Source organism: Magnolia sinica, chromosome 15, assembly GCF_029962835.1.
Source record: "Magnolia sinica isolate HGM2019 chromosome 15, MsV1, whole genome shotgun sequence".
Classification (NCBI taxonomy): Eukaryota; Viridiplantae; Streptophyta; class Magnoliopsida; order Magnoliales; family Magnoliaceae; genus Magnolia; species Magnolia sinica.
This window is the reverse complement of record NC_080587.1, coordinates 58499671-58525659: the sequence shown is the minus strand read 5'-3', so window position 1 is coordinate 58525659 and position 25989 is coordinate 58499671. Positions and strand designations below refer to the sequence as shown.

At 38.5% G+C, this 25989-nt stretch overlaps 1 protein-coding gene across 3 annotated transcripts in view; it reads right to left on the bottom strand.

The window, feature by feature from the left end:
• LOC131228015 (THO complex subunit 4D) overlaps positions 1-23166 on the bottom strand; it is a 45278-nt gene extending 22112 nt beyond the window's left edge. Inside the window, exons 1-6 of one of the 3 annotated variants that reach the window (XM_058223832.1) lie at positions 22733-23166; positions 21909-22141; positions 21157-21300; positions 20983-21051; positions 17309-17518; positions 2015-2068 (exon numbers count right to left, since the gene is read on the bottom strand). In XM_058223832.1, the coding sequence (XP_058079815.1) occupies positions 2027-2068; positions 17309-17518; positions 20983-21051; positions 21157-21300; positions 21909-22118 (675 nt within the window). In that variant the 5' untranslated portion in view covers positions 22119-22141; positions 22733-23166 and the 3' untranslated portion in view covers positions 2015-2026. Of the gene's footprint in view, positions 1-2014; positions 2069-17308; positions 17519-20982; positions 21052-21156; positions 21301-21557; positions 21889-21908; positions 22144-22732 lie in introns of those variants that run through there. The other 2 variants (XM_058223830.1, XM_058223831.1) reach the window with 2 other exon arrangements.
• Between the last annotated feature and the right edge of the window lie 2823 nt (positions 23167-25989).

The window sequence follows — 25989 nt, the reverse complement described above, 5'->3', positions numbered from 1 at the left end:
CTCTGTTTGTATTCTTGTATGCGGAATTGCAATTTTGCTAAAGAAACTTAGAAAATTGGATGCCAGGATCACAAGACTCAACCTTTGGTTTTCAAAAAGCATGGTCTTGAATTAATGCAAACAGAACATTGCGAAGAGAATAGACTATAGCTGATCTTTATTGTCATTCCGACAAGAAAAGCTCTCCTCTGTTCTCATGATGTGTCACCAGATTTTATTTTTAGCAGGAAAATTTTTAAGTTCAGGTTTCTCCTCTCACAAGTTGCATCTTGCAATTTCATCATGAGTTTTAAGAATTCATAATTGGCCTTGGTTATAGCAACTTCATGCAATCAATTCAGGTAATACCAAGGTGTGGATGCACACTTAGTTTGGTTTCAATTATAATTTTAAAAAAAAAAAAAAATGAAAAGTCTTGGCTACATCTAAACAATGATGAATAAAGAAAAGAATAAACAACGACATGAGATGGAAAATTGTGAAAGTTCTAGCATATGGTCTTTCAAATACAATCATGGCTCAAGAAAATGAGATTTTGGTACGGAAATCGAGATAAGAGGGCATGTAGTACTAGAAACCTAATCAGTAAGTTTGTGCTAATTTAAACATTTTTCTCTTGTTTAAATTGCTTGGAATATGTGGAATAAAGTTAATAATCAATGATTTTGCATGCTCAATCATGGATTTTGAACTTTGATTCTCGCATTTGGAGAAAATTCAAAATTTCTCCGATTTCACCCATTTGATTTGCAATTAGAGTGTAAAAAAATCATGTGAGAGTGCTTGGAGCTGATCTATGGATTGACAGAAACTTTTTGGATTTTTGAAAAAAAAAAATATAAATATAAATAAACAAATAAATTTTTTGACAATACATTGAGGAGATGTTATTTATGCCTTATATTTATGTATTTATGAATGAATGCTAATCTTAACATCAGTCACACTCATTTATTTATTTTCAAAAATAAATTTATCTTTTTAGAAAATTATAAAAAAAAAAAAAAAATTTAAATGTATTTTTTTAAATAAATGCTAAGTACATTGTAGGACAAATTTGGCTTTTGAATGTATTGGTTGTGTTTTCATACATGCCTTCGATGATTTAAATTATATATGAATAGATTATGAATATAGTTACATCACTTTTGTCTGATTGCGCTAGACCCTATCAAAAGGAAACTTATCATGTGCACTCATTTTTTGTGATCTTTTCAGTTCTACGTATATTAATGTCTTTTTTAACATCCCCTTAGGTTTCATTGAAAATTTTGACCAATTTTCCAATGTTTCCCAAAAACAACAATACATTATGCGATACCCGGTATGTTTCCATATCCCAAGGGTGTGATACATTCGTCAATACCAATATTGCAAACATTGCTCAAGAGGAAAATGGTCATATGAGCACTTGCACCCTCTACCTCAATGATGCAGAACCTGTGAACATATTTTTATCCAATGCACCACGCCATGTCTCCCCTATGGGGGTGAATTCCAACTATATTTGATTTGCAAGGTTTATATCGAGGTCGATTAAAGCTTTTGCTCCTGCCATGGAAACTGCCAATAGGGGTCCTTTTGAAAAGAAAGAAAATACTAATACTTCTGCGCCTTTTGTCCAGTCTTTGGTCCTTTTAGAGAGAATGGAATAATAGAATTTTTTTAACATCAAATCGGAAAGGAATGAAGTGATCTCCTACAGGGTAAAGGAAGGGAACTTGTATGGGTTATAGGGGTTCCCCAATTCAAGTTTGTAAATTGGAAGAGATTTTCGGATTGTAGGCTCCCCCTCTTTTGGTATGGAAGAGGATAGACCTCTCATCACCCCTTTTCCTTTCTTTTCTTTTTCAACACTTCTATTTCTGTTTCGTGCTAATAAAACCTTGTATTGCCATTCAAAAAAATAAAAATGGGTTGTAACATGCAACCAATTGTATGCGAGCAGTCCCCATCTATCAAAAAGAAACACGAGATACCATAAAATGATTTTTTTTTAGCATAGGAGGCTTACCCAGGACCACGATTAAAGGTAGCAGCAGGTCCTCCCACGCGTCCCAATTCCGGCCTGCATAAAATGAATTGTCAGAAAAAGTAAATTGACACAATGTTAAGATAAGAAAAAATAAATAAATTTGAGACTGGTGATGCATGGACGACAATTCTCATATGTACAAAATCATAAACAAAAGCCCCCTCTATACGTCATGGTTCTGAATGACAGTATCGGACGCCGTATCGACCCGCGGAAAATGATACAATACAGCATCGCGTATCAGAATCGGGGCCACATCTGTCAGAATTTTTATAAGCCAAAAAATATGGAAAAAAGGGGGGGGGGGGGGGGGGGGGGGGAGGAATGAGATATTCACAAATCCATCATTTTATTTTATTTTTGAACATGTATTCAATGACATATCGGACCATTCTTTGGTAAGAATGTTGTCCTAGGGGGTTAACCTACTATAAGTTCTGGCGTTGATTTTTTTTTTTTTTTTCATATAAACTGTTGATATATGTCATAAATTGATATCATATATTGCTAATAGCCTAATATGTCCAAGAAGTATCACTACCCAGTACTCACTAGTCTATTCACTAGTACGTGCTTGCTTGGAGAATGTGTTACAGGTGAGGTGTATCACGTATGTAAAAAAGTATTATCAATTTGCATCATCAAGACATCAACTAAGAAACTAAGCATATGAAATTGAAATTGAAGCAACCAAGAAATTTGCATCCCCCTAGACATGCATTACATTTCAAGTTTCAACATATTAAAAAAAATTAACAAAAACATATATATACATATATATCTGGAATTTTCAAAATTTTCGAATTCAAAAAACAAAAACAAAAAAAAACAAAAAAAAAAAAAAAAAAAAAAAAACTTTAGTTTTTATCAGATTTGAGGTAGATTTGATCTAAAAGCCATCTCCTCTCCAGATTTGTGATTAGATTAACAAAAATCTAGAATTTACAATTTTTCGATAGATTTAATAATAATAATGGGTCAGATTAATAATAATAATAACTTTTTTTCGATGAGATCTAGATCAAAAATGGGTCATCAGTACAGATATGAGGTCAGATTTAAAATAATAATTTAAAAAAAAAAAAATCAAAAAATATACAAAAATCGGGCATAAATGCCAAGAAAATAAAAAAAAGCTCAAAACGATCTTCAAATATGGTAGTTTTTTGTAGAGCTAGGGGTATAATAAACATAAATATGGATTAGAATAAAGATCAATAGCAAAAAATTGATTTTTTAACCTCTTTTCTGATTTTTTCAAAACCGACCCCGAATTGTTTCGATCCTAAAAATCAGCTGAAAATCGATGTTTTGATCCTCCAAGTTGTTGTTAACGGCGCCGTAAATCCCTTACGATTGTTGTATTCGAGGGATTTCAAAGCTTGGAGGAGAAATGAGGGAGAGAGAGAGAGAGAGAGATTGAAAAGGGGAAAATAGGGGTCGTTTCTGCCCTTTTATACCCGTATCGGTCTGATCAATACGGGGTACATAATATCAGCACCGATACAGTTCAACGGTTACCAATATGACCGATACAAGGTCGTATCCTGTATCGTATCAAGCCGATAAAATACGGATATTCCAATCCAAGCTATAGATGCATGCATGTGCGCACATGCATGCACAAACAGAAACTTTTTTTTTTTCTTCTTTTTATTGTTTAAACAAATGCATAAACATAAAACAAAGGCTTTTAATGCCTGTTATATGGGCCAACGAATATATATAGAAGCGCCAAAACACTATGTGTGATGCATCCACTTTCCTATTTCCTACTTTCTACATTTAATCTGTCCCGACTCTCTTTTTTCTTTTTCTTACAATCGAAAAAGAAATTTTCCAAATTGAAAAATTAGAGCAACACGAGCGCACACGAGGGATCACCAAACTTTGCCAACCAAAACACAAATAGACTCCTCAAAATTGACTCTCGTCTCTGAATGTTCCTTCCATTTCATCTCAACTACACCCAAGAAAAGCACACATGCACAATACATTCCCCTAAGCCTTTAAAAATACCAATTCCAATGAATAGGCTTTACTATAAAACATGCCCTATTATTCCATTCCTTCTATTGAAAATGGAGTTGGTCCAATAGCCCAAATCTGGTGATTCCCATGACCTCCGAATGTGGTAACATTTGGATGGATTTCTGCGATAGATGAGCTTCTTACTATTGATAAGATTTGGTAAAGAAAGATGATTATTGCAAATGTTTGCAGCCTATGCATGAGGAATGAAGAGACGAGCAATCGCCTGTTGATTCATCGTGAGGTGCCGGCTAACATTTGGAGGTGAGTCTTTGACATGTTTGGAGGAGAGTGAGAGATGCCGGAGTCAATTGCAATGTTGATGCTTACTTGGAAGGCGACATAATTTGCTGATAGGAAAAAGGATGCTTTATGGAGGTTTGGCTTTTTTGGTCTTCTTCTAGGCTCTGTGGAAAGAAAGAAACAGTAGAATATTCGACAATAAATGAGAGTCGCAATGAATGATTTTCAACGGAACCAAGTGATTTATTTTAGCCTAGGCTTGGGGCTCCCATATTTTTAAGGGGTCCGACTCTAATTTAGAAGAGAAACATGTTCTTTTTTTGAGAAGCTGGAAGTTTCTCAGTTTTCATAGCGCTTTGTATAGTATTAGTAGTAGTATTTTGCAAAAAGCAATCAACATCTTTACCATTCAAAAAATAAAATAAAATAATAAAAAATTTATGTTGCTTCTAAGATTGTCCACAATCCTATCAAGAGCTAGTTTCAACACAAACCTTCTGACACGAAATGCCCCCATTCCAAGCAATAAAAGCGAGATTCTAGCCTCGCATCACCTATGCCCAACCAAAAAGGTCGATGAACGGGTGGTTGGTGATCTCGTGAAGCAACTGGGATGTATGAAATTGACTTTCTCGTCCTATCCCGGCCTTCCCCCCTAAGGGGTGATACAAGAGCAATATCATTTTGGGACCCTACCATCAAAAGAGTTGAGAAGAAGCTTTCAAGGTATATGCGGCCACACTTATATTTTGGAGGGGAGGATTACATTCATTAACGACAGCCCTTTCGAATCTTCTGAACTATTTCTTTACCTCTTTTCAAGTTGCCAACAACAAATACAGTAAGTTCAAACACTAGCTTATGCCCCTGTTTTGCTCCTTCGGGACATCTTCTCTGGGAGCATTTAAATGCTATTGAGGAGAAGTGGCCCCTCACTTAGTGCCTGGGAGGTGATTTTAATGTCGTTCAATTCTCATATGAGAAAGCAAATGACAGCCGCATCACTAGGAGCAAGAAAATGTTCACGGATTGGGTGGGGAATAACAACCTTATTGATCTCCTTCTAAATGTGAAAAATTATTTGGTCTAATGGTCAATCCCTCACCCCAAAAAAATAAAATAAAACATAAAAAAATTCTCTCATCTTGATAGATTTCTCATTTCCCCGGCCTGGCTTGAGGTTTATCCCGTCATTTAACACGGCCTTCCCCAGCCTGCTTCAAACCATTGTCATGTTCTGTTGGACTGGGTCAATGAAAGTTGGGGCCCCAAGCCTATCAGATTTGAGTTCTCATGGCTTCCCTTCCCTGGTTTCTATTTGGTGGACTTCACTTTCAGCTTCAGGTAGCCCAATTTTCATCTAAGTCAAAAACTTAAACTCTTAAAGCTTATCTGATCAATTGGAGGAAGAAATCTGAGGTCGAACTCGAGGCTGCGTCTACTTCTAACTCGATTTGCTGGAGGAATCAAATCCCCTATTTGATGAGGACAAAGTTCTCAAGGAATCCCTCAAAGGTGACTATGCTAGAGTCGCCAATCAACGGGCAATTAAATGAAGACAGAGGTCAAGGGCCCTTTGGCTGAAGGCTGGTGACGAAAACACATGATACTTCCATTCTATTGTCGGTGCCAGATCAAGATCCAATAACATAAGTAGCATTTCGATTAATGGTTCAAAATTTGAAGTTCTACAGCAGCCAGTGGGTAACTGATCATATTGTCCCCTTCTATTCTTCATTACTCTTTGTTAAATCTTGGATGAGACCTAGGATGGACAATTTGGACTTTCCACAAATCTCTAGTGAGGAAGCTTCGGCTCTTGAAGCCCCCTTCTCTAACAATGAAATCAAATTGGCAGTCGTTTCTCGCGACGAGTCAGCTCAATCAGATAACCCCTCTTCCCCCCTTTCTCTGTTATCTTCCCCTTTATCCTCTTTTTGTGATAGATCAGATCATGGCCTTCTCACCCTCTTTCAGGAGGTCCCGGACATATATGTAATAGAAGCTGAACTGCTTTAGATTTGAACTGGTACTAATCCAATCCACGAAGAAGCCGGGGATAAGAAGATTACGGAGGACTCAAATAGAGCTAATCTGATACAGATTATTCAGAAAAAGATGTGGATCCGAGACGTTGTGGTTCACGTCGGCAAATCCTTAGGTTTATCCTTTGGAGATTGCCTGGAGGATTACATAGCATTATTCCAATGTGTGGAGTCTCGCAGTTGTCCCCTCTCAGCAATGAAATCCCCTAGAAGTCGGCGTTCCATATCTTGTAGTAGCAGAGAATTGCAAAGTATTGCGTCGTTTCCAGGCAATTCAGATGGGTTCCAAGGAGTTCGGGGTAGCTCAGTTCCTCAATGAAGATTATTTCTTGGAACGTCAGGGGAGTGGGGTCCAAACAAAAAAGATGCCTAATTAAGGACTCCTGTGACAGGCAGAATTCAGACGTAATCTGCCTTCAGGAAACTAAGGCTAGCCGATTCAATGATAGGCTGATGGGTACTCTCTGGAAGGCCAAAGACACTAAATGGGTAATCCTCGACTCTATAGGAAGTGTCGGTGGCATTCTGCTAGCATGGAGATCATCCCAATGGAGTTTGCAGAAAAGCTGGGTTGGATCGTATTCGGTCTCTGTCATCCTAATTCAAATCTCTACCGAGTTTCAATATCTTATATCCTCAATCTACGGTCCTTCTCAAGACACCAGCAGAAAAGCTTTCTAGGATGAACTTAGTGCTTCCAAACAAAGCTTTGCAGGTCCTTGTTGCATCGTGGGGGATTTTAACATCATCAAATACGCCAATGAAAAATCCCACGGAAACAAGGTGACTCCTGCTCTGACTTCCTTTTCTCATTGGATTGAAGATCAGGAGCTTGTCGATCATCCTTTACTGGGATCCAGATTCACCTGGTCTAACAAGAGAGCAATCCCTATTCTATCCAGGCTAGACAGATTTTTGGTCTCCTCTAAATGGTTGGACTATTTCCCTTCTACTTCTCAAGTTATCCTCTCGAAAACTACATCGGACCATTGCCCAATCATCCTCTCCATCCAGTGTCACAACTGGGGCCCTAAACCCTTCAGGTTCGATCTTTCCTAGCTCAAAATAGAAGGATTCCGCCAGAAGATTTCTGATTGGTGGGAAGGGTATCAAGTGGAAGGATTTGCTGGTTATAGGCTATGTTCCAAACTCAAACGTCTGAAAGGCAATTTGAAAGAGTGGTATCAAAAGGAATTCCTTATCAGGGAGTCGGAAACGGATTCGATTTTATCTGAGTTGCAGAGGATCGATGTTCAAGCTGAAGACATTCTGATGTCTTCTGATACTATGGCTAGAAGAATTGAGTTAATCCAAACTCTCTTTGGTAGGGCTCTAGAAAAAGAAATTTCGTGGAAACAAAAATCCCGGGCTAAATGGATTGAGGGAGATAAAAACACTAGTTATTTCCATAGCATAGCCAGTATGCGTGCCAAAAGCAACAAGATCAGCGGTATAGTTGTGAACGGGATTTGGATAGAGGACAAAGACAGAATTGCTGAAGAGGTTATTGCGCACTTCAATTCCTTCCTTAAGGGAGAAGAGTGGGTCAGACCACGTTTAGACTCCCTTCATCTTGACAGCATATCTCCTGAAGACGCCACCTCGCTCGAAGCCCCCTTTTCAGTGGAGGAAATGAAATTGGCCATAGATTCCCTTGGCGGCGATAAGGCTCCTGGGCTAGATGGATTCCCCATTATGTTCTATCAATGCTTTTGGGATATTATTCAAAAGGATGTGATGGATTTCTTTCATGGAATTCCATAAGAGAGGCAGATTATCGAAAAGTCTTGGGGCGTCCTTCATTGCTCTTATTCCAAAAATTTCTGGGGTTGCATCACTCAAAGACTTCAGACCACTTAGTCTTCTGGGTGGCCCCTACAAAATCCTTGCTAAAGTCTTGACATCCAGATTAAAGAAGCTTATGGGTAAGATCATATCCGGCAATCAAAGTGCATTTACCTCAGGCAGGCAGATCGTGGATTGTGCGTTAATCGCAAACGAATGCCTGGATTCGAGCCACAGAATGTCAGAGGAGCATTATATGCAAGTTGGACATTGAGAAAGCCTATGAATACGTTGACAGGAATTTTCTGCAATATATGATGAAATGGATGGGGTTTGGGGACAAATGGAGAGCCTGGATGGGAGAATGTATTGATTCGGCCCACTTTTCCGTTCTCCTTAACGAGTCCCCCAAAGGCTTCTTCAAGAGCTTGCGAGGTCTTAGACAAGGTGACCGCGAGTTATCTAAAATGCTACACAAAGGCCAACTAGAAGGTATTTTATGTGGTGTCAAAATGAAAGGTTTAGACAGGCCACTAACGCACCTCCAATTTGCGGACAACATTTTAATTTTTTCGTACTACCTTGCGATGTTTCGAGGCCGTTTCGGGCTTGAGAGTTAATCTGGCGAAATCCAAAATATTTGGTGTTAATTTGGAGAAAGAGGAGATCGATCTGATGGCGTAAGCTTTTGATTGCTCTTCGGGCTCTCTCCCAACCTCTTTCGTTGGGCTCCCTTTGTGTATAGGTTCGCCCCCAAAGAACCTTTGGGAAAAGGTTATTTCCAGATTCGAGAAGTATCTTGCCAGATGGAAATGTCGCTATTTATCCCTAGGAGGGCGTCTTACTCTTATTAAGGCCGCCCTTTCTAATCTCCCGCAGTATTTCATTTCCCTGTTCAGATATCCAGGCTCGGTGCTGTCTTCCATGGAAAAGTTAAGGCGGGATTTCCTTTGGCACGGCAAGGAGGATAAGAAAAAACTTCACCTCGTCGACTGGAAAGAGGTGTGCAGGCAGATTTATATAGGTGGTGCTGGGGTTAAAGACCTAAAGATTATGAAACGAGCGCTGCTTGGAAAATGGTTTTGGAGATTAGGTTCAGAAGATGGGAACCTTTGGAACACTATCATCAAAAGCAAATATGGGAAGTCAGCGAATGGGTGGTGGACAAAAGATTCGTCGTCCTACAGGGCGTCTGCTATTTGGAGGGGTATCTTGAAGACGAAAGAGGAGGTTCTCAAAAGCGTGGGCTTCGCCCTTGGTGATGAGGCGAACATTCGTTTCTGGTTTGATACCTGGATAGGAGACGCCGTTCAAAGCCAGATTTCCAAACATCTTCCTCTTAGCTCCCATTAAAGATATCATGGTGGCTGACTGCTACTCCCTATCCGTAGGAAAGTTAGTGTGGAACATTGTTTGCAGACAAAACCTCCATGACTGGGAAATAAGCGAGTTCATGGATTTGCTACAGTGCATGTATGCTACTTCTCTTGTCCAGTTCGTATCTGATAGTATTGTTTGGAGACCGAAAACGTCCAGCAGGTTCTCTGTTAGATCTCTCTACAATCAGCTCCAAAACAACCCAGGAGACACTGCTACCCAGCAGCCTTATCACAGCTGGAAGCTGGAAATATTCTGCCCCTCCTAAATACACCATCTTCGGTTGGTTGGTAAAAAACAAAAAGATCCTCACAATAGATAACTTGAGGAAACGGGGAATGATTCTCACTAACATTTGTTTATGCTGCATGCGGGAGGAAGAATCGGTTGACCACTTGCTGCTACATTGCACCTTCATATCCTCAATCTGGACCGATTTCTGCTCTCAATTTAATATCAACTGGTGCACCCCCAGTAAGGTGAACCACCTTCTTCTTGCTTGGCATGGGTCTATATTGGAAAGGTGAAGACTAGAATTTGGAGGATGGCTGTTCTTGCGATCTGGTGGTCGGTCTGGGAAGAACGCAATGGTAGATGTTTCAGGGATTCTTCCAATTCTTCAGAGGCTGTTTCGTCTAAGGCTAAGCGGCTATTAATCGAATGGGCTTATAATGATGAAGTCTTGAAGGACAATGATCTTCTTTTCCTAGGGGTCTAGCTGCGGCTGTCTTTTTTTGTCTTTTTGGAGTTTTATTGCGTCTGCTCTCTCGGCAGACTCTCTTTTCTCCCCTTCGTTTCCCTTCTTTTTTCTCAATACAATCTCGTCACCTTTCAAAAAATAAAAAAATAAGTCCCCTAATCCGAATGGCTTCCCTCTTTCTTTCCAACTTTTTAGGATGGCTTGAAAAGGAGTTGGTAGATTTTCTTTTGGAATTTTTCCACTTGGACAAAATCTTCAGAGCTAGGGGGAGCTTCCTTCATAGCCCTCGTCCCTAAGGTTGACAGAGTTTATGACCTCGAGGATTTTTGTCCTACAAGCCTCTTGGGTGCTCCTTACAAAATCTTGGCTTCCAAACTCATACTAGTGCTATCTAATAATATTTCGGAAGCGCAACCAACGTTCCCCCATGTAGCGTAGCATAGCTAAAACTCAACCAACGTGCCCCCATGTAGTGTAAGCTACAGTACGTGTAGCATACGCAACGAAGTATGTAGCGTGTATCTCTGGTAATGTAGCCACCAGCAACTCTTTTTATTTTTAAGATAGTTAAATTGTTAGTCACATGGTTCTTTTGAAAATGGTGTTGACTCGTATACATCACATGCAGCGGTACTTCACGTCAATTTGGATCATCCAAATTGTGGTCCTATCATGGATAGATGATATTTTATTATTACACCCATTGGACAATCCTAACCATTTGATTTTGGGCATCAAATTGTACGGTTGGAGAGAATTTGGGTGTTATAATTGGTAGCAAACTCACACAATAGAGGTAACTGTATAACTTAAAGGTATTTCAAAGGGGTTTTGAAAACCCTACCCGACTCTAGCAGCGTTGCTTCCACAAAAAAAAAAAAATGATGGATTTTCGATTCTCTCAATCCAGACATCTATTGAAGAAAGATTTTAAGATTTTGATCAGACATATCAAAGGATCTTACAGGTAGAATTTCAAAGGCATTGGACCAAAAACAAAGGAAACATAAGAATTCCCCCAATTTGATGTTCATGGAGTTGTGGGCCTTCCAATTTGTGATTTTTGCTTGATTTGGAAGAGATTAAAGGTATATTTATTACTATTAACCTCATTTAGTTATATTTATTTTAATTTTATTGGTAAAATGATTGATATATCATACATTATGACATTTTTTCACCTTTTTCCTATTTGTTTGCCATTTTTTTTTCATTTTTTCCCTATTTGGATGCCTTTTTTTCATTTTTTTCCCTCTTAGGGATGCTGGTTTTGTAGAATGAGCTTGTGTTGACAAGCACTGATTGCGTACTACCATTGCTTTAGTGTTTTACATGGAAATGGCCCACCTATAGACCTATTTTGCATGAAAATGGCTCATTTTAGTGTTGCATATGCTACAACCACTATTTTAGGGCTTACTGACTAAGCTCGTATTACTAGGTATTAGTTGTTAGTTGTTAGTGGTTACATTCCTTATAGCCACAATTAGTTGCATGATCTTTATTCACCTATTTTCTATAATGTGGCCCTAAAAAAAATGAGTATATTTGTTGAATGTTATTCGCCATGTGACTTGTGACTTGAGATTTTGTAATGTTTCAGTAAATTAAGAAGAACAGATTAGAGAGGTCAGAATGCAAAGAGATAGAGACAGAGATTTTGCATGGAAAGATGTTGTTGATGATCAATCAAGAACTCATGGGAATTATGCACTATGTAAATTTTGTGGGCAAAAGTGTACAGGAGGGGTGACGCCCTTAAAGCATCACTTAATCACAACCCACACTAAGATGAAGCCATGCCTGAGAAGTAACAAAAGAAGTGACGATGGAGTGTGCAAAGGTTCTCAAGGAGCATCATGAAGAAAAAATTAAAAGATAAATGAGGTGTTCAACATATTTATCCGAGTCTGGTAGCGTGGGGGGTGGGTAATTATGTATATGAGGTTGGTAGTGGTACTATTTCTGGCATGGTAAGCCGATAGGTAAGAGCACGAGGTTGACAAAAAGCAACATTCACTTTGAAGTGGAAGAAGGAAGAGAGAAGAAGTTTATAAGGTGATTGAGAGATTTTTTTATGTGAATGTGTTGTCATTCAACTTGTGCAATAGCCCATACTTTCCTGTTGTGTGTGAGGCAATTGGAAAGTTTGGACCTGGTTTAAAGCCACCATTTATGCATGAGATGAAGACGTGGATACTCAAGAAGTAAATCATGTTGATGATTTAATGAAGGGGTACAAGGAATCTTGGAAAACACATGGCTGCGCAATTATGTTTGCATATGGGAAAAATAGATGCGCCGTTAATTTCTTAACAAATAGCCCAGTTGGAACAATGTTTTACAAGTCCATTGATGCTTCAAATTCTATAAAGGATGGCAATTTGTTGTTTAAGTAACTTGACGATGTTGAGGAAGAAATCAGGAAAGAGATTGTGGTGTAGGTTAGCACAGATAACCATTCAAGCTACGTGAGTGTCGGGAAGAAGTTGATGGAGAAGAGAAAGACGTTATATTGGACTCCATGTACTGCGCATTACACAAACCTAATGTTGGAAGATATAGGAAAGACGAAAATGTACTCCAAGGCACTCGAGAAGGCAAGAAAATTTTCAAAGTTCATTTATGGGCATGGGATAGTTCTTCTTAGTATGATGAGAAGCTTTACAAAAAATATTGAGCTTCTACAGCTAGTGGTGACACGCATTGCCATTACATTCCTCACCTTTCGAAGTCTTTATAAGCAAAAACCTCTTCAAGCCATATTATCATCAACAAAGTGGTCATCTTGTGCTTAAGCTGAAAAGCCAAAAGGAGTGAAAGTACAGACTATCATAATGTTTGATCTGAAGTTTTGGCCGCAGGTTTCCTTGTACTTGAAGAGCACCATGTCAAGGGTGAGTGTGTTAAGAGAAGTGTATTCTGAGAAGAGGCATGCGATGGGCTTTTTGTATGAATTGATGGACTCAGCAAAGGAGAATATTGCCAATGTTGTCAAATCGCATATGCGATCACATGCAATTAGCATACATTGTTCACATATGCGATCGTACGATCGCCATGGCATATTTTTTTTTAAAAAAAAAAAAACTTCTTTTTAAAAAAAAAAAGAAAGAAAAACTAGCCTAATTAGTACACATGATTGGATTGGGTTATTTTACTTATTTCATTATAGTTTGAGTGTTTCATTAAGTTATATATTTAATTACTTATATTATATTATATAAATTTTAACAAAACCATCGCCAAGCTACGTTAAAAGAGAAATAATTATTAAAAACTCCAAACAAAGAAATTTTACTGATAAATGGATAACTTGAAACAACTTACATGTTATTACTTACAACTTAATTTACAAAAAGTAAGCACAACTTATAAAATACAAAAAATAAACATACTTGAAATAATTGTAGAGAGATTAGAGTAAGAGGGAAAGAGGTGTAAGAGATCTAGAGCTTTAGAGTAAAGAATAGTGAAAATGGGGGGACATATGAGTGCGCCTATTTATAGGCAGAAGTTCTCCAAACTGGAAAAAAAAAAAAAATTTGCTTCCTCTGGCTTTTGGGAAATATGCGATCGCATATTGGTCGCATATAAAACTATGCCATGGCATACTTGCCAGGATCGCATATGCCATCATAGCATATGCAATTCAATCCACAATATGCACATATGCGATCGCATTTGACAACAATGAATATAGCATTCAATTGCAATCAAGTAGACAAGAAATATCTTCCAATTTGGAACAAGATAGATGAAAGATGGACTCCACAGCTTCATCGCCCTTTATAAGCAGTCGAGTACATTTTGAATCCTCATATACGATATTCGGACAAGTTCTGTTCACACCCCAAGATAAAAAGTGGGCTATATATGAGTGCATGTTAAGGATGATCCCTAATAGGAAAGATCACATTGCTGTTGATATTCAATTGCATCAATGGATACCACGATGCATCGTTCACCAGGTGATTTTATATTTGCACTTTTATAAAATAAAAAAATAAAAAAATTGCATAATATGTTTATGTAATTAATGAAAGCATTTGATAATTTTATTTTTTAATTAATGTGTAGTTGATTACTGGGCACGCTTTAGAGACAAAACACCATAGCTTAAGAGATTTGCCATCCGAGTTTTAAGTCTCACATTTAGTGCTTCAAGCTGTGAGGGAAAATGGAGTACTTTTGAGTAGATTTTTTTTTATTTAATATATTCTAAATTGGCGATTTAGTAATTAGTATATTAGCAAAAAAAAAAAAAAATTTATATAAATCATTATATGATAGGTCCATACGAAGAAAAGGAATAGGCTGGAGCAACAAAGTTGAATCCTTTGGCTTATGTCATGTACATACGAAGTTATGGGAGAGAAGCATTAAGTGTATAGCTAAAGTAGGCCTTATATTGGTCAACCATATTGCTTTTGATGATGAGTGGATTACTAAGAAAGAAGACCCCACTCTTCCTAAAGATACATCTTGGCTCGAAGAGGATAGAGACAGCATTTGATGTTAGTACCATTACCACTATTCCAAATTTTGATGCTCCAACTAGTAATAATGCACCATCAGAAGGTGGTCAACTCATACCCATTCCTCCAATAAAAAAAGGCTATAGCTCCTTTAAGTGAGTACTCGAGTTATAGCTTTCAAGACGAAGTTTTATATGTACTTTTTTAAGAAAAGAAATTCCATAGGATCTCTTTTTAATGTGTAGGTGGTCCTATAGGACAATTTCTTGCTCTTGTAGTAGAAGAGAGAGATAGGGATCTACAAAAGGTGAATGATACAGATGGAGATGTTGATGATGAAACACTTGGTGGAGGAATGGGTGATGATGAAGATGACTTACTACTTGACGAGGAAGATGGCCTCTATAGTCTAAAGTTTAGAGTAGAAAGGTCATCATTTATAATGTGGTTTGGTTTCATGAACATTGTGGGATTTGTACTTGACAAATTTGTGGCTTAAGACTTGGGAGATTGTATAATCTTTTTTTATTGTTCTTTTGTTAGTGATCTATTTAACATCCTATGCATTTTAACTTAATCTTCTTTGTTATTTTTATATTTATTTATATTATTTATCCTATATTTATATTATTTTAATTCAAAAATAAAAGTATCGTGTAGCTTATGCTACACACTATAGAGGATCGAACACTACACCATACGCTACACGCTATTTAAAACACTAACTTAGATTACCTACTGGGTAGACTTGGATTTGGTCAGAAATGGCGGGATTGGATTTTATCTTGGCTATCCTCTGCATCATTTTATGTGCTTGTAAATGGATCCCCCAAGGTTTTTTTCGTTCTATCAGGGGCTCAACAAGGAGATGCCCCGTCCCCATTTTTGTTTGTGATACCCTCTAGTGGCCTAAGTCGTATACTGAGGAACGGGAAATTAGTGGGGCTTTTCGATGGTTTCAAGGTGGCCTTCCCATGCCCCTCCATTAGTAGATGACACGCGAATTTGTTATGGTTAATTTGAGGAAAGTGATCCGTTGTTTTGAAGTTGTCCATGGTATCAAGATTAACCTTTTCAAAAGTGAAATGCTAGGAGTTAATATTTTTTATTCTCTTATTCCTAGTTTGGCAGAGGTTTTCGGGTGTAAAGTTGGTTCTTCCCCATCTTCTTACTTGGGGCTTCCTCTATGCATTGGCAAGCTAACTATTCATCTTTGTGATGTTGTCATCGAAAGAATGGAGTGGAAATTAGCGCTCTGGAAGAGTCATTATCCGCCCGCGGGGGGGGGGGGGGCATAGTGATTCGTTATTTTGTTAGTTTACGATGTTAAAACTAGTAGATTTTGTACAGCCTTTGTACATTATTTACTACTTAAAATCGTCTTCTAAAACGTAGAATGGCTTCTATTTTGAAAGAGAAGTTGCTACCAAATGCGCCCATAGAATACCATTCATAAAAGATGTTAATTAACGCATGGAGTATATTTAATTCTGTATTCGTATAAACTATTGTTACTACTAGGGTTTGAGCCCATAACTCAGTGGTAGACAGAGGGCATTTCAATATTTGAGGTATTGGGTTCAAGTCCATACTTATCAAAAATAAACTATTGTCACTAACTATAATATCAACAAGAGTACGGAAAAAATAACCATAAATCAAACTACATAAAGGGCACCAAGCCCTAGGCTGAAACAAAGATGCTAAGTTTTCAAGGCAATGAAGGTGCCCCATGGGAAAAGAATGAAATGCCTATGAAACCTTGTTTCCATTGGCAATTTGGGAGATTTGGAAATAAAACAATTTGCGAGTTCTCGTAGACATCTCTGCTAGCATGAGAGAAGTCATGAAAGGCATTTTCCTTGGGACAAAAAACGGGACCTCCCTCTTCAAAATTGTTTCTCCAGCTTAGATCCATTTCCCTCCTTCTCACCCCCTCCCTTCCTCTCTCCATGTGTGGTGCACATGCCATACCTCTTACTTTTGCATATATGGTAACTTAAGGATCCTTTTCTTGATTTCATCTGTGAAGATTTAACTGTTAGAAATTAGTCTTTAACTCTAAGATTATAGGTTCTAAGGAAGACTACTAGATATGTGACCATATGAATCAGAAAAACTACCCACAGTTAGGAATCTGATCAAGAGGGCCAAAACAGACAAGCTGAATGAAACGAAATGGGGGAATGTACCATCAATAATCTTGAACAAACTTTGCTAATTAAAAACAAGCTACTCGATCATTTTCACAGCCATCACATTCTCCAAACCATTTTTTATCAAACCACAGCATCTAGTGAGATCTCTCTTACGAGTTAAAATCAGAAGCAGGTTGAAGAAATGAAAGAATGTCTATAATGATCATATTTTGAAATATGCAGGCACAACCATGCTTCATGACATGGGTTAGAGCATCCATATATCCATGGCCTTCAGCAAAGTGCATGGCTAGTACAGGGACGACAAAGCCTGCCTTTAAGATAGACAAGTCTTTTAAACCCAAAAAGGCCAAGTTACTTAAAATAACTCAGCAACAATTATGTCAATTTGGAAGATTCAACAATTAACATAGCAAATCATAAAAACAGAAGCCAGGCAATGGTTGAGGGGATGCGTTAAGTAATTTTACATACGTCATCACAACAGTCCTCCTTCCTCTTCCATTTGCTCCCCCAACAACATTCACACGAGCAGAGACAGGCATGCCTAAGTTGCTGCCTATGACTTCAATTTTCATAGGCTTCCCATCCAGCTGAACATTATTATATCGCTTTACAGCTGCTAAAGCATCACTTTTCCTGCTAAACACTACTTCCGCCGAGCCCTGTCAAAAAATTTGGAGGTCAAGTCATTTGTAAGTAGAAAGTAATGCCCTAAATCCAGGAATATTACTGGGTCAACAAGTATTCAAAATGAGTTAATACGATAAGAAAACCAACTAAACGACTCTACCATTCTAACAGATTAGAAGTGGACTGATACATATTAAATAGAATTGATTATCACAATCCCAAAGAAATTAAGATGAGAAAAGGTTGATGCAATTGGGAAAAACTTCTTTTATGAATAAAATCCCAAAATAAAAACACAAGAAACAGTTGCATTGTAACATTAGCAAAGAACAAAACATCATGAAAAACAACTGTGAAAGTCATGTTTAGCAAAATCATCATCTTTGCCATCGCATCATCACCTTCATCATATCCTTGTCCTGACTATTGGTTGTCATCCTTACAGATTCTATTTCGCTATTTGTTCCCAACTAAGGCACTATCCTCTGTAAGTGACTAAACCTTCGTATCCACGAAAAACTAAACTACTCATGAAAAGCAACTGCCACAATTGGGCAGTAAAAACATCATTGTTGTTGCTGTCACCACCGTCATAATAGCCTTGTCCCAAGTCCAACCTATTTGTGGTCATCTTTAGACATAAGATTTCACAAATTGTTCCCATCTAAGACCCTATTTTCTTTACGTGGACTATCATATCCCTTCCCAGCACCTCGTTCCAAGCCCTCATAACAATATGAAATGTACCTTACCTGCATCCAATATGTCTAAGAAAGGGGCAATGTGATCAAGGGCAAACGCTAGGTGGGTGTGGAGCCCTTACTACAATTATCTAGGTGGGCCATACAATCATAAGGTCCATACACATCATCATTAACACTCCCCCTCAAGCTGGAGCATAGACGTTGTTGATGCCCAACTCGGAATAAATATGTGCAAACAGCGAACTTATTGTGATCAAGAACAACAAATATGTGCAAATTGATTGCGACCAAGAGATTAGTGAAACATATCAATGAGCTTATCCTGAAACTTGAAATACGGTGAAGATATTTCACCACTAGGAACCTTCTCATGTATGAAACAACAGTCAACCTCAATATACTTGGTTCTCAAAGACTCGGTAACTTGCAATATGAGAGGCTTCCTGATGATCACAATAATTGTTTCCCGACTCCCAAGATCTCTATCCAATCTCTCTCCCTTTCTCACTCCCTCTCTTCAAGTGCATTGCAACCACTATTTCATTTTTTTTTACTAGTGAATGAAACATTGCTCCTAGTTCCTTGAAACATATGGCAAACCCCATCACATAAAGTACAAACAACAATTGATCTCCAATGTCAAATAACAATAAAATATGCTTCCATAAAAGATAAAGACTTTGTAATTACACATTTCTTCTAGTTATAACAATTTTACTAGTGAAACTACTGCTCCTCATGCCTTGTAACAAATGGAACAACCCCACACAAATTGCCCTCACATATATTGCCCATGAGAAGTGATCTATAGGTAAAGTTTGTCAACAACATGATGAGCTTCAGAAGACTTTGATGACAGAGTTACAAACTATTCACAATGTTTCTCTGGCTTTAAGCCTTACAGTCGGAAGTATGACATATATTGTTTAAATCCAATCATGGGTTGCCAAACACTTCCATCCATTTATATTGGTTCAAACTTGGAGATTTCCTGACATTCCTCTATTATGATTTATGATAAGAAATTCATTTTCCTTTCGCTCCAACCAAAGACTTATATTTGTTGTAGCTCAACCGCTCAACCCATCATGTCAAACACAATACAATACCAATATTGGAACTCAATACCCCACTAAGCTTGTAGATATTTCTTGATCAAATCCTACTTATATGGTTATGTTATTTTTTATATCCCAACCAATTGTATTGATGTCAAACCTTAAAAGGTCTTATTGTAATGACATTTTTAGAGGCCTTATTGTAATGACTTTTAATAGCACCTAATTGAACATGCCAAAAAGATTAACAAACGTTGCATGACTTCTCATAAGAATATGTCAAACAACTCGACTTTCAACTGAAAACCATAAACTTCAATATGAATACGTGATTTATATGGAATGCTTGGATCTATATCCATGTCCTAAATGTTCTAAAATGGAGAATCCTACCCTTGTTCTCGCATGAGTGTGAATATAAATATCCATGTGAGGGTATTCATACACTGCATCCTAAAAATAAATATGACAAAAAAGCTTCAGCAAACTAACAAGATATTAACAACAATCTCACTGCAATGTTTTTTTAGTAATTCATTGAAGGAAAATTTTCTTTTCAATTCTCCTATTTCTCAAGTGGGTTCCTCAGGAGCAACAGCACAGTAATGCCACTCCATCTACAAATGCACCTCTAGATGATAAAAACAGCACATGCAAACTAAGATTGATGCGAACATCAGTGGTGCACCCTTTAGAGTGCACCAGAGGAGGAGGCGTCGCCGACAGAGTACCAGAGTGGGAGAGTTGATGTGGATGGACGACGGGTCCATCGGACCCACTTTCTGACGAGCTACGAGTGCAGGAGCGGCATAACCGCACCCCGACCATAGATCCATGGGTTGAATTTCACACCCTACCACACGGGTGTTCACCCCAACCATAGATCCATGGGTCGGATTTCACACCTTACCACATGGGTGTTTTAGTTTTGAACTTTTTTGTTATTTTTCTTGTTTCAAGGGCTTTATTGTAACTTTCTTTATTTTTCATCTTTTTGTTACTATTCTTGTTTTCAAAGGATTTAGTGCACTTTTACTTTTTTCATAGCTTATATGTACGTTGTGAGGAACCCTATTTTCGTTATTATTGAATGAATAAGAATTCGTCTATTTTCTTCCTCTTTATTCAAGAGATTAGGGTTTCAGGATTGGCCCTTGGGTGTTTAGGATTCCACCCCGATTTCGGTTTTCCCTCTTTCCAAGATCTTTGAGGTGCAGGAGAAGGTAAGAATCATCATCCTCCTTCTTTTGACGACAAAGGACCTATAACTTCTTTATCTCGAACCCCTCATCCTTCAACCCTTTTGTTTCTCTCTGGATACCCCTTTCTAGTTCGAACGGAAAAGAGGGATGGTTAGTCAGAAGAATCAGATCCAAGCTTACTCGTGGACTGACTTATGCTAGATCTGGGATATCCTCATATCCCGAAGTCCTCCATTTTTACTGTGTACGTGATCTTATGCTAAGGGGCATGATCTTGACGAAATAACCTCATCTTTGTGTTGAGATTTACCTAATTCCTTTGTTTAGAAACAGTTAGTTAATTGGTGTATTTATTTGTATATTCTTTAACCTGATTATACATGCATCTAGGGTTAGGTTATCACATGTCCTTGCATCAAAGATACAGATCCAGATCCAGATAAAATTGATAGTACCCATTCAACCATTAATTCGTAAGGGCAGGAAAATGACACCATTAATCAGTAACTACAACTAAAGTAAGAAGGCTTACACTTGGGCGCCCATTTCGATCATAGTGAACCGCACACCGTTTGAGCTCTCCAATCTCAGAAAATAGCTCCTGAATTGCTTTCAAACATTAACATAATGAATTCCGAATACAAGTAAAATTAGAAACATCATGAAATGGCAAAAATGACATGCAGATTGTCTGCTGCTTATATACCTTTATATCCTCATTGGAAACTCCATAATCGAGGTTGGACACATACAATTTGGTGCCAGTTTCAATTCCAGTCAGGCCGGCGGCTATCATGCTATCCTCAAACATATCATGTTGCCATATCAAATCCTTAGCTCTGCTGAAAGACTGATGAAAGTGTGCGAAAAAATCCAGATTGGTATAAGAATGTGTCAGCACACAACCACGAAACACAACAACCCGGCGCTCTTCAAGAGTCAATCAGAGGTCAGCAAAATTCCATAAAACGAAAGAGAAACTTCTAACAGAGTAGTAGCCACTAATTGAAATTCTCACAAAACCCAATAACCAAACCCTAGAATGCTTGCAACTAAAGCAAACGGACAACAAACAGAGGTAGAGAACTCCAACCATTACACACATACTGGGCATACGCTACTGGTGAGAACTCCAGTTCTGAAATTCGACCGGGGAAGCTCCTCCGCATGGAACTCCATGAAGTACTATCATAACAATCAAAGGCCTGCACTGTTGAATCCCGCATTTACCAAGAGGGTCCCTCAGAATTCTCCCCTTTAAACAACCCATTAAAAATGGATAATCCATGAGAAGACGATAGAAACACACCAGAAACCAAGACTTCTTAAGTGGGTGCTGCGAATTGAGCTTCTCCGTGTACAAAATCAGCTTAGGAATTCCTCCCTTTCGTGTATGAATTTCTAAATCAAGTCAGATTCTTGAACATATGCAAAAAACAGCTATAGTTTCGAGCTTGCCTTGGCGATTGCATAAGGTGACGACCGAGTGTTCACCCTGAGAGGCCCTCGATGGAGCATTCCAGCCCCCCTTCCACGATCAAATGAGCCACCTTGGCCTCGGCCACGGCCTCTGCCCCAGGCCCGGCCCCGGCTACGGCCTCTGCCTCTATCGCTGTTGCCTCTGTTCTTTATAATATCATCCAGCGACATGTCCAAAGAATTCGCCATTGAATTGGCAGAATATAAAACCCCTGTTAGTGACAATTAGAAAGAAAGGGAACTGTCAATCTCTGGTTCAGAGAAAGATGACAACTTTGGTGGTGGGAAGATCACTTCCCAAAATCAACCAGTTAAAACTATCAAGAAGATTTGAAACAATTAGTGAAGATAAAGGAATTTTTCTCCAGATAGGCGGCCATGGAAAGGCCACAGCCCAAAACTCGGAGAAAAATCTGGTGATCCTATCCATTTGATCTATTGGCATTTGCCTGCTGAGTGAGCACTGTTGCCCTTTCTGTTCTAAACCATATTTCAGACCACAAATGAGACAGTTACGACCACCAATATATGCAGTTTTTCAAGGCAATGCCCATAAATGGCGGGGCCGTACACACAGCCATGCACACCATGGAGATCAGATAGACATCGCTATCCTAGAATACCTTGAAATAGAACACCACGAAAAGGAGAAAAACCCTAATTCAAGCATCAAAAGCCCTGTCTGATTTTTTTTAATGAATAGCCCTATATATTGATCATGGAACAAAATCACACTGCAAAATCAAATCCAAAACAGTGAAATCACATACATCGCTTGATCGAATAGAAGACCGAGTAAGTACCTGAACGAAATCAAAGTCTACTCCAGCAGTCCAGGAAACAAGATGAGGTACGGCAACAGCAACTGTCTATAAAGGCAAAGATCGGCAGCAGAAGCAGAAGCAATACCCAGAGTTACTTGAAGCGGAAGACGTGATCGGGGTTTCCCAGGGACGAAAGAGAGGAACGAAGCTTGTAGAGATTTCTAGGGTTTATGGAGGGTTGGACTTCAAGAGCGGTGGAGCTTTGGAGTTCCTTTCGCTAGGGTTTCCGAGGAGGGAAATGGAGTTGGGCAGATTTTCTGCGGTTCGGAAAAGAGCTTCGGAGAATTTTCTAGGGTTTCATGGGAAACGAGCGAAGGATTTGATAGAAGAAAGAGGGAAGAAAGTGAGTCTGGGAAAAGAGAAAGGAAGGAGGCCGTTAAATAAGAAGGCGGTGTAAAATGGGAGTAATACTGGCAGTGGACAGGCCCGACTGGACCAAAACCGGGCCTCGGTCCAGTCCGTACCCGAGGCTTCAGACCTAAGTCCCGAACCCGGCCTGAATCGGTCCTGATTAAATTTCTTGGGCCCGGGCCAGTCCCACAATTTGTTAAAGTCACCATTTTTCATTTGATTCTTCCTGATTAAGTAAAGCGGAGGGACACTTTCACAAAGCAGCAAACACTTTACTCGGCGCACGGATTGCATAGTTACACTGCCAGTTGCAATGTAGCTAGGTACTCCCTGGGCTCTACAATAATGTATGTGCTTTATCCACACCGTCCATCCATTTTGGATTATTATTTTAGTATACAATTTTTAAAATGAGGCATATCTAAATCTCAGGTGTACCACACTACAGGAAAACAGTGATGATTGAGCGCTCATTATTAAAAACTTTCTAGAGCCATCTATAATGTTTATGTGTCATCCAACTTGTTGATTAGGTTACAGTTACTTGGATGAAGGGAAAACACAAATATCAACTTGATCCAAAACTTTGGTAGCCCCAAAGAAGTTTTTAATGGTAGGCATTCGATCACAAATATTTTCCATGGTGTGGTCCACCTGATATTGGAATCTTTAATGCTTTTCGATTCATCCAAAATGAGGTGGTAAAATGTACGGACAGCACGAAAGAGATACATACGTCATGGTGGCGCCCAGAGCATCAACCAATAGCAACTTGCTATTTGCGGTGTCAGCTGGCAATCAGTGTCAGCAAAGTAAAGGTCCACATCTGATATGGATGATTGCTACTACAGATACTTGGAATGGCATATTATTAAAATGTAGTACATGTACATAAAAAGATGGTTCTCTCCGAGCTTTTTTACTTGAGCCCAAGCCCAGCTCGAGAATTAATCAGACCATGTATGCGATGCCCAAGCCCAGCCTAAAACCATATTGGCCTCATTGGATCTAGCAAGGCTACCCTGCCCATTACTCCAATTAGATGAGAGAGAACTGACGGGGAGGCTCTTCACATGGGTAGCAACAGCCACGCGCAGGTCCTATAGGCCACAACCTGGGCCTGCACGTGGCTCACAGGGACGGTCCAGCTTGAAATCTAGCCCTATGATCAAAACAGGTTGAGCTTGGCCAATGGTGAATTAATTAAGTTAATTATGCCCAATTTCTCTTAATCAAGATATTCAAATCCAGCTAATAAAATAAGTTTCTAAGGCCCCATTTGTTAAATCTGAAGTCCAAAGATGGAATCTGAAATCTGAAACCTCTGGACCCTAAATCTAAAATTTGAAGTAAAAACTTGTTTCATAATTATGGTTGAGGTCTGAAAATTAAGTACTGAATTTGAAACAATGTTTGTTAACAAACATCTTAAATGTTTTAAATATGTTAATTTGACACATTTACCCCTATTTTCTGTTTGGAAATGTTTTACATTATAAAGAAATTATTTTTTATTAAATGAAAATCAAATCATTATATTTAATTCAAATAAACTAAAATACTTAATAGAAAACTAAAATATCATTATTCATAAGGCACTCAAGGCACTCAATTCCTCTTACTGGTAAGATTGTCACTGTGTAGTGCAGGGTTGAGCATCAATGGCAACAAAACCTTCGAATAAGGCCCATCTTGATGTTTATATGCTATCCAAACCGTTTATAATTGGATGAAGTGAAAACACCTATAATATAGCTTGATATAAAACTTTTATGGCCATCAAAATGCTTCAACGGTGCTCATCGGATGCCCACTGTTTTCTCTTGTATGGTGCACTTAAGTGCCTGTTTGATTTTCTAAAGTAAACGTAATTACATTGTAAATAGGTAATAATTATTTACATAAGTAATTACCACATTGTTTTCGAGGATTGATTTAACTCTTACTTTTTTCAATGCTGAAAACGAGGATGCTGCCAAATATTTGTGGGGCCCACCGTGATGTATATAGATCATCCACACCGTCCATCCGTTATGCCAAATGAATTTAGGGCATGAGCCAAAAAATGAGCCATCTTTAAAGTTCAAGTGGACCAAACCACAGGAAAAATAGAATCGAACACCCATCGTTAAAAACTTCTTAGGCCTACTGTTTACTTTGGTGTGGGCCACTTCAATGTTGGATCTGCCTCATTTTTCGCTCATGCTTCAAAATGTCATGGTAAAGGAAATGGACGACGCGGATATATCATATACATCATGGCGGGGCCCACAAAATTAAGTTAATCCTCTTAGACCGTTTTCCCAAGCAGAAGTACATGCCTGTTTCTAAACAGGGTGAAATTGTAATAAGCAGGTATTTACTGGGCATTTACAATGAATTTGAAAATTCAAACAGGCCTTAAGTATTTTATAAACTTTAATTTTACTCACATGTTCTTAAATGACCTCACAAAACGGATGGACGTGGTGGATTTCTCAAAAACATTGCAGTAGACCCCACCCAACATCATCGCGCATGAGGTTCATGTGAAAGGCTTTCGCAGGAAATCTGAGTCCGGGTACTACTTGGGCGGAAGCGAATTGGCTGGTGTACCACACACCAGCTATATAGCTGTTGTAGGTACGTGTCGTGCAAAGATGTGCATTGATGCTCCTCGAGTTTCAAGTTGTATGAACGGTTCAAAAGAGATCAAAGTTACATGGGCCCCACAATGATGTATTTATTATATCTACACCGTTCATCTATTTTTAGAGACCAGTTTAGAGCATTATCCAAAAAATGAATCATATCCAAAGATCAAAAGGAGCACACCACAAATAGCAGCGGAGATAATGATTTTCACCATTAAAAATTTTGTAGGGCCCACCACAACGTTTATTTTC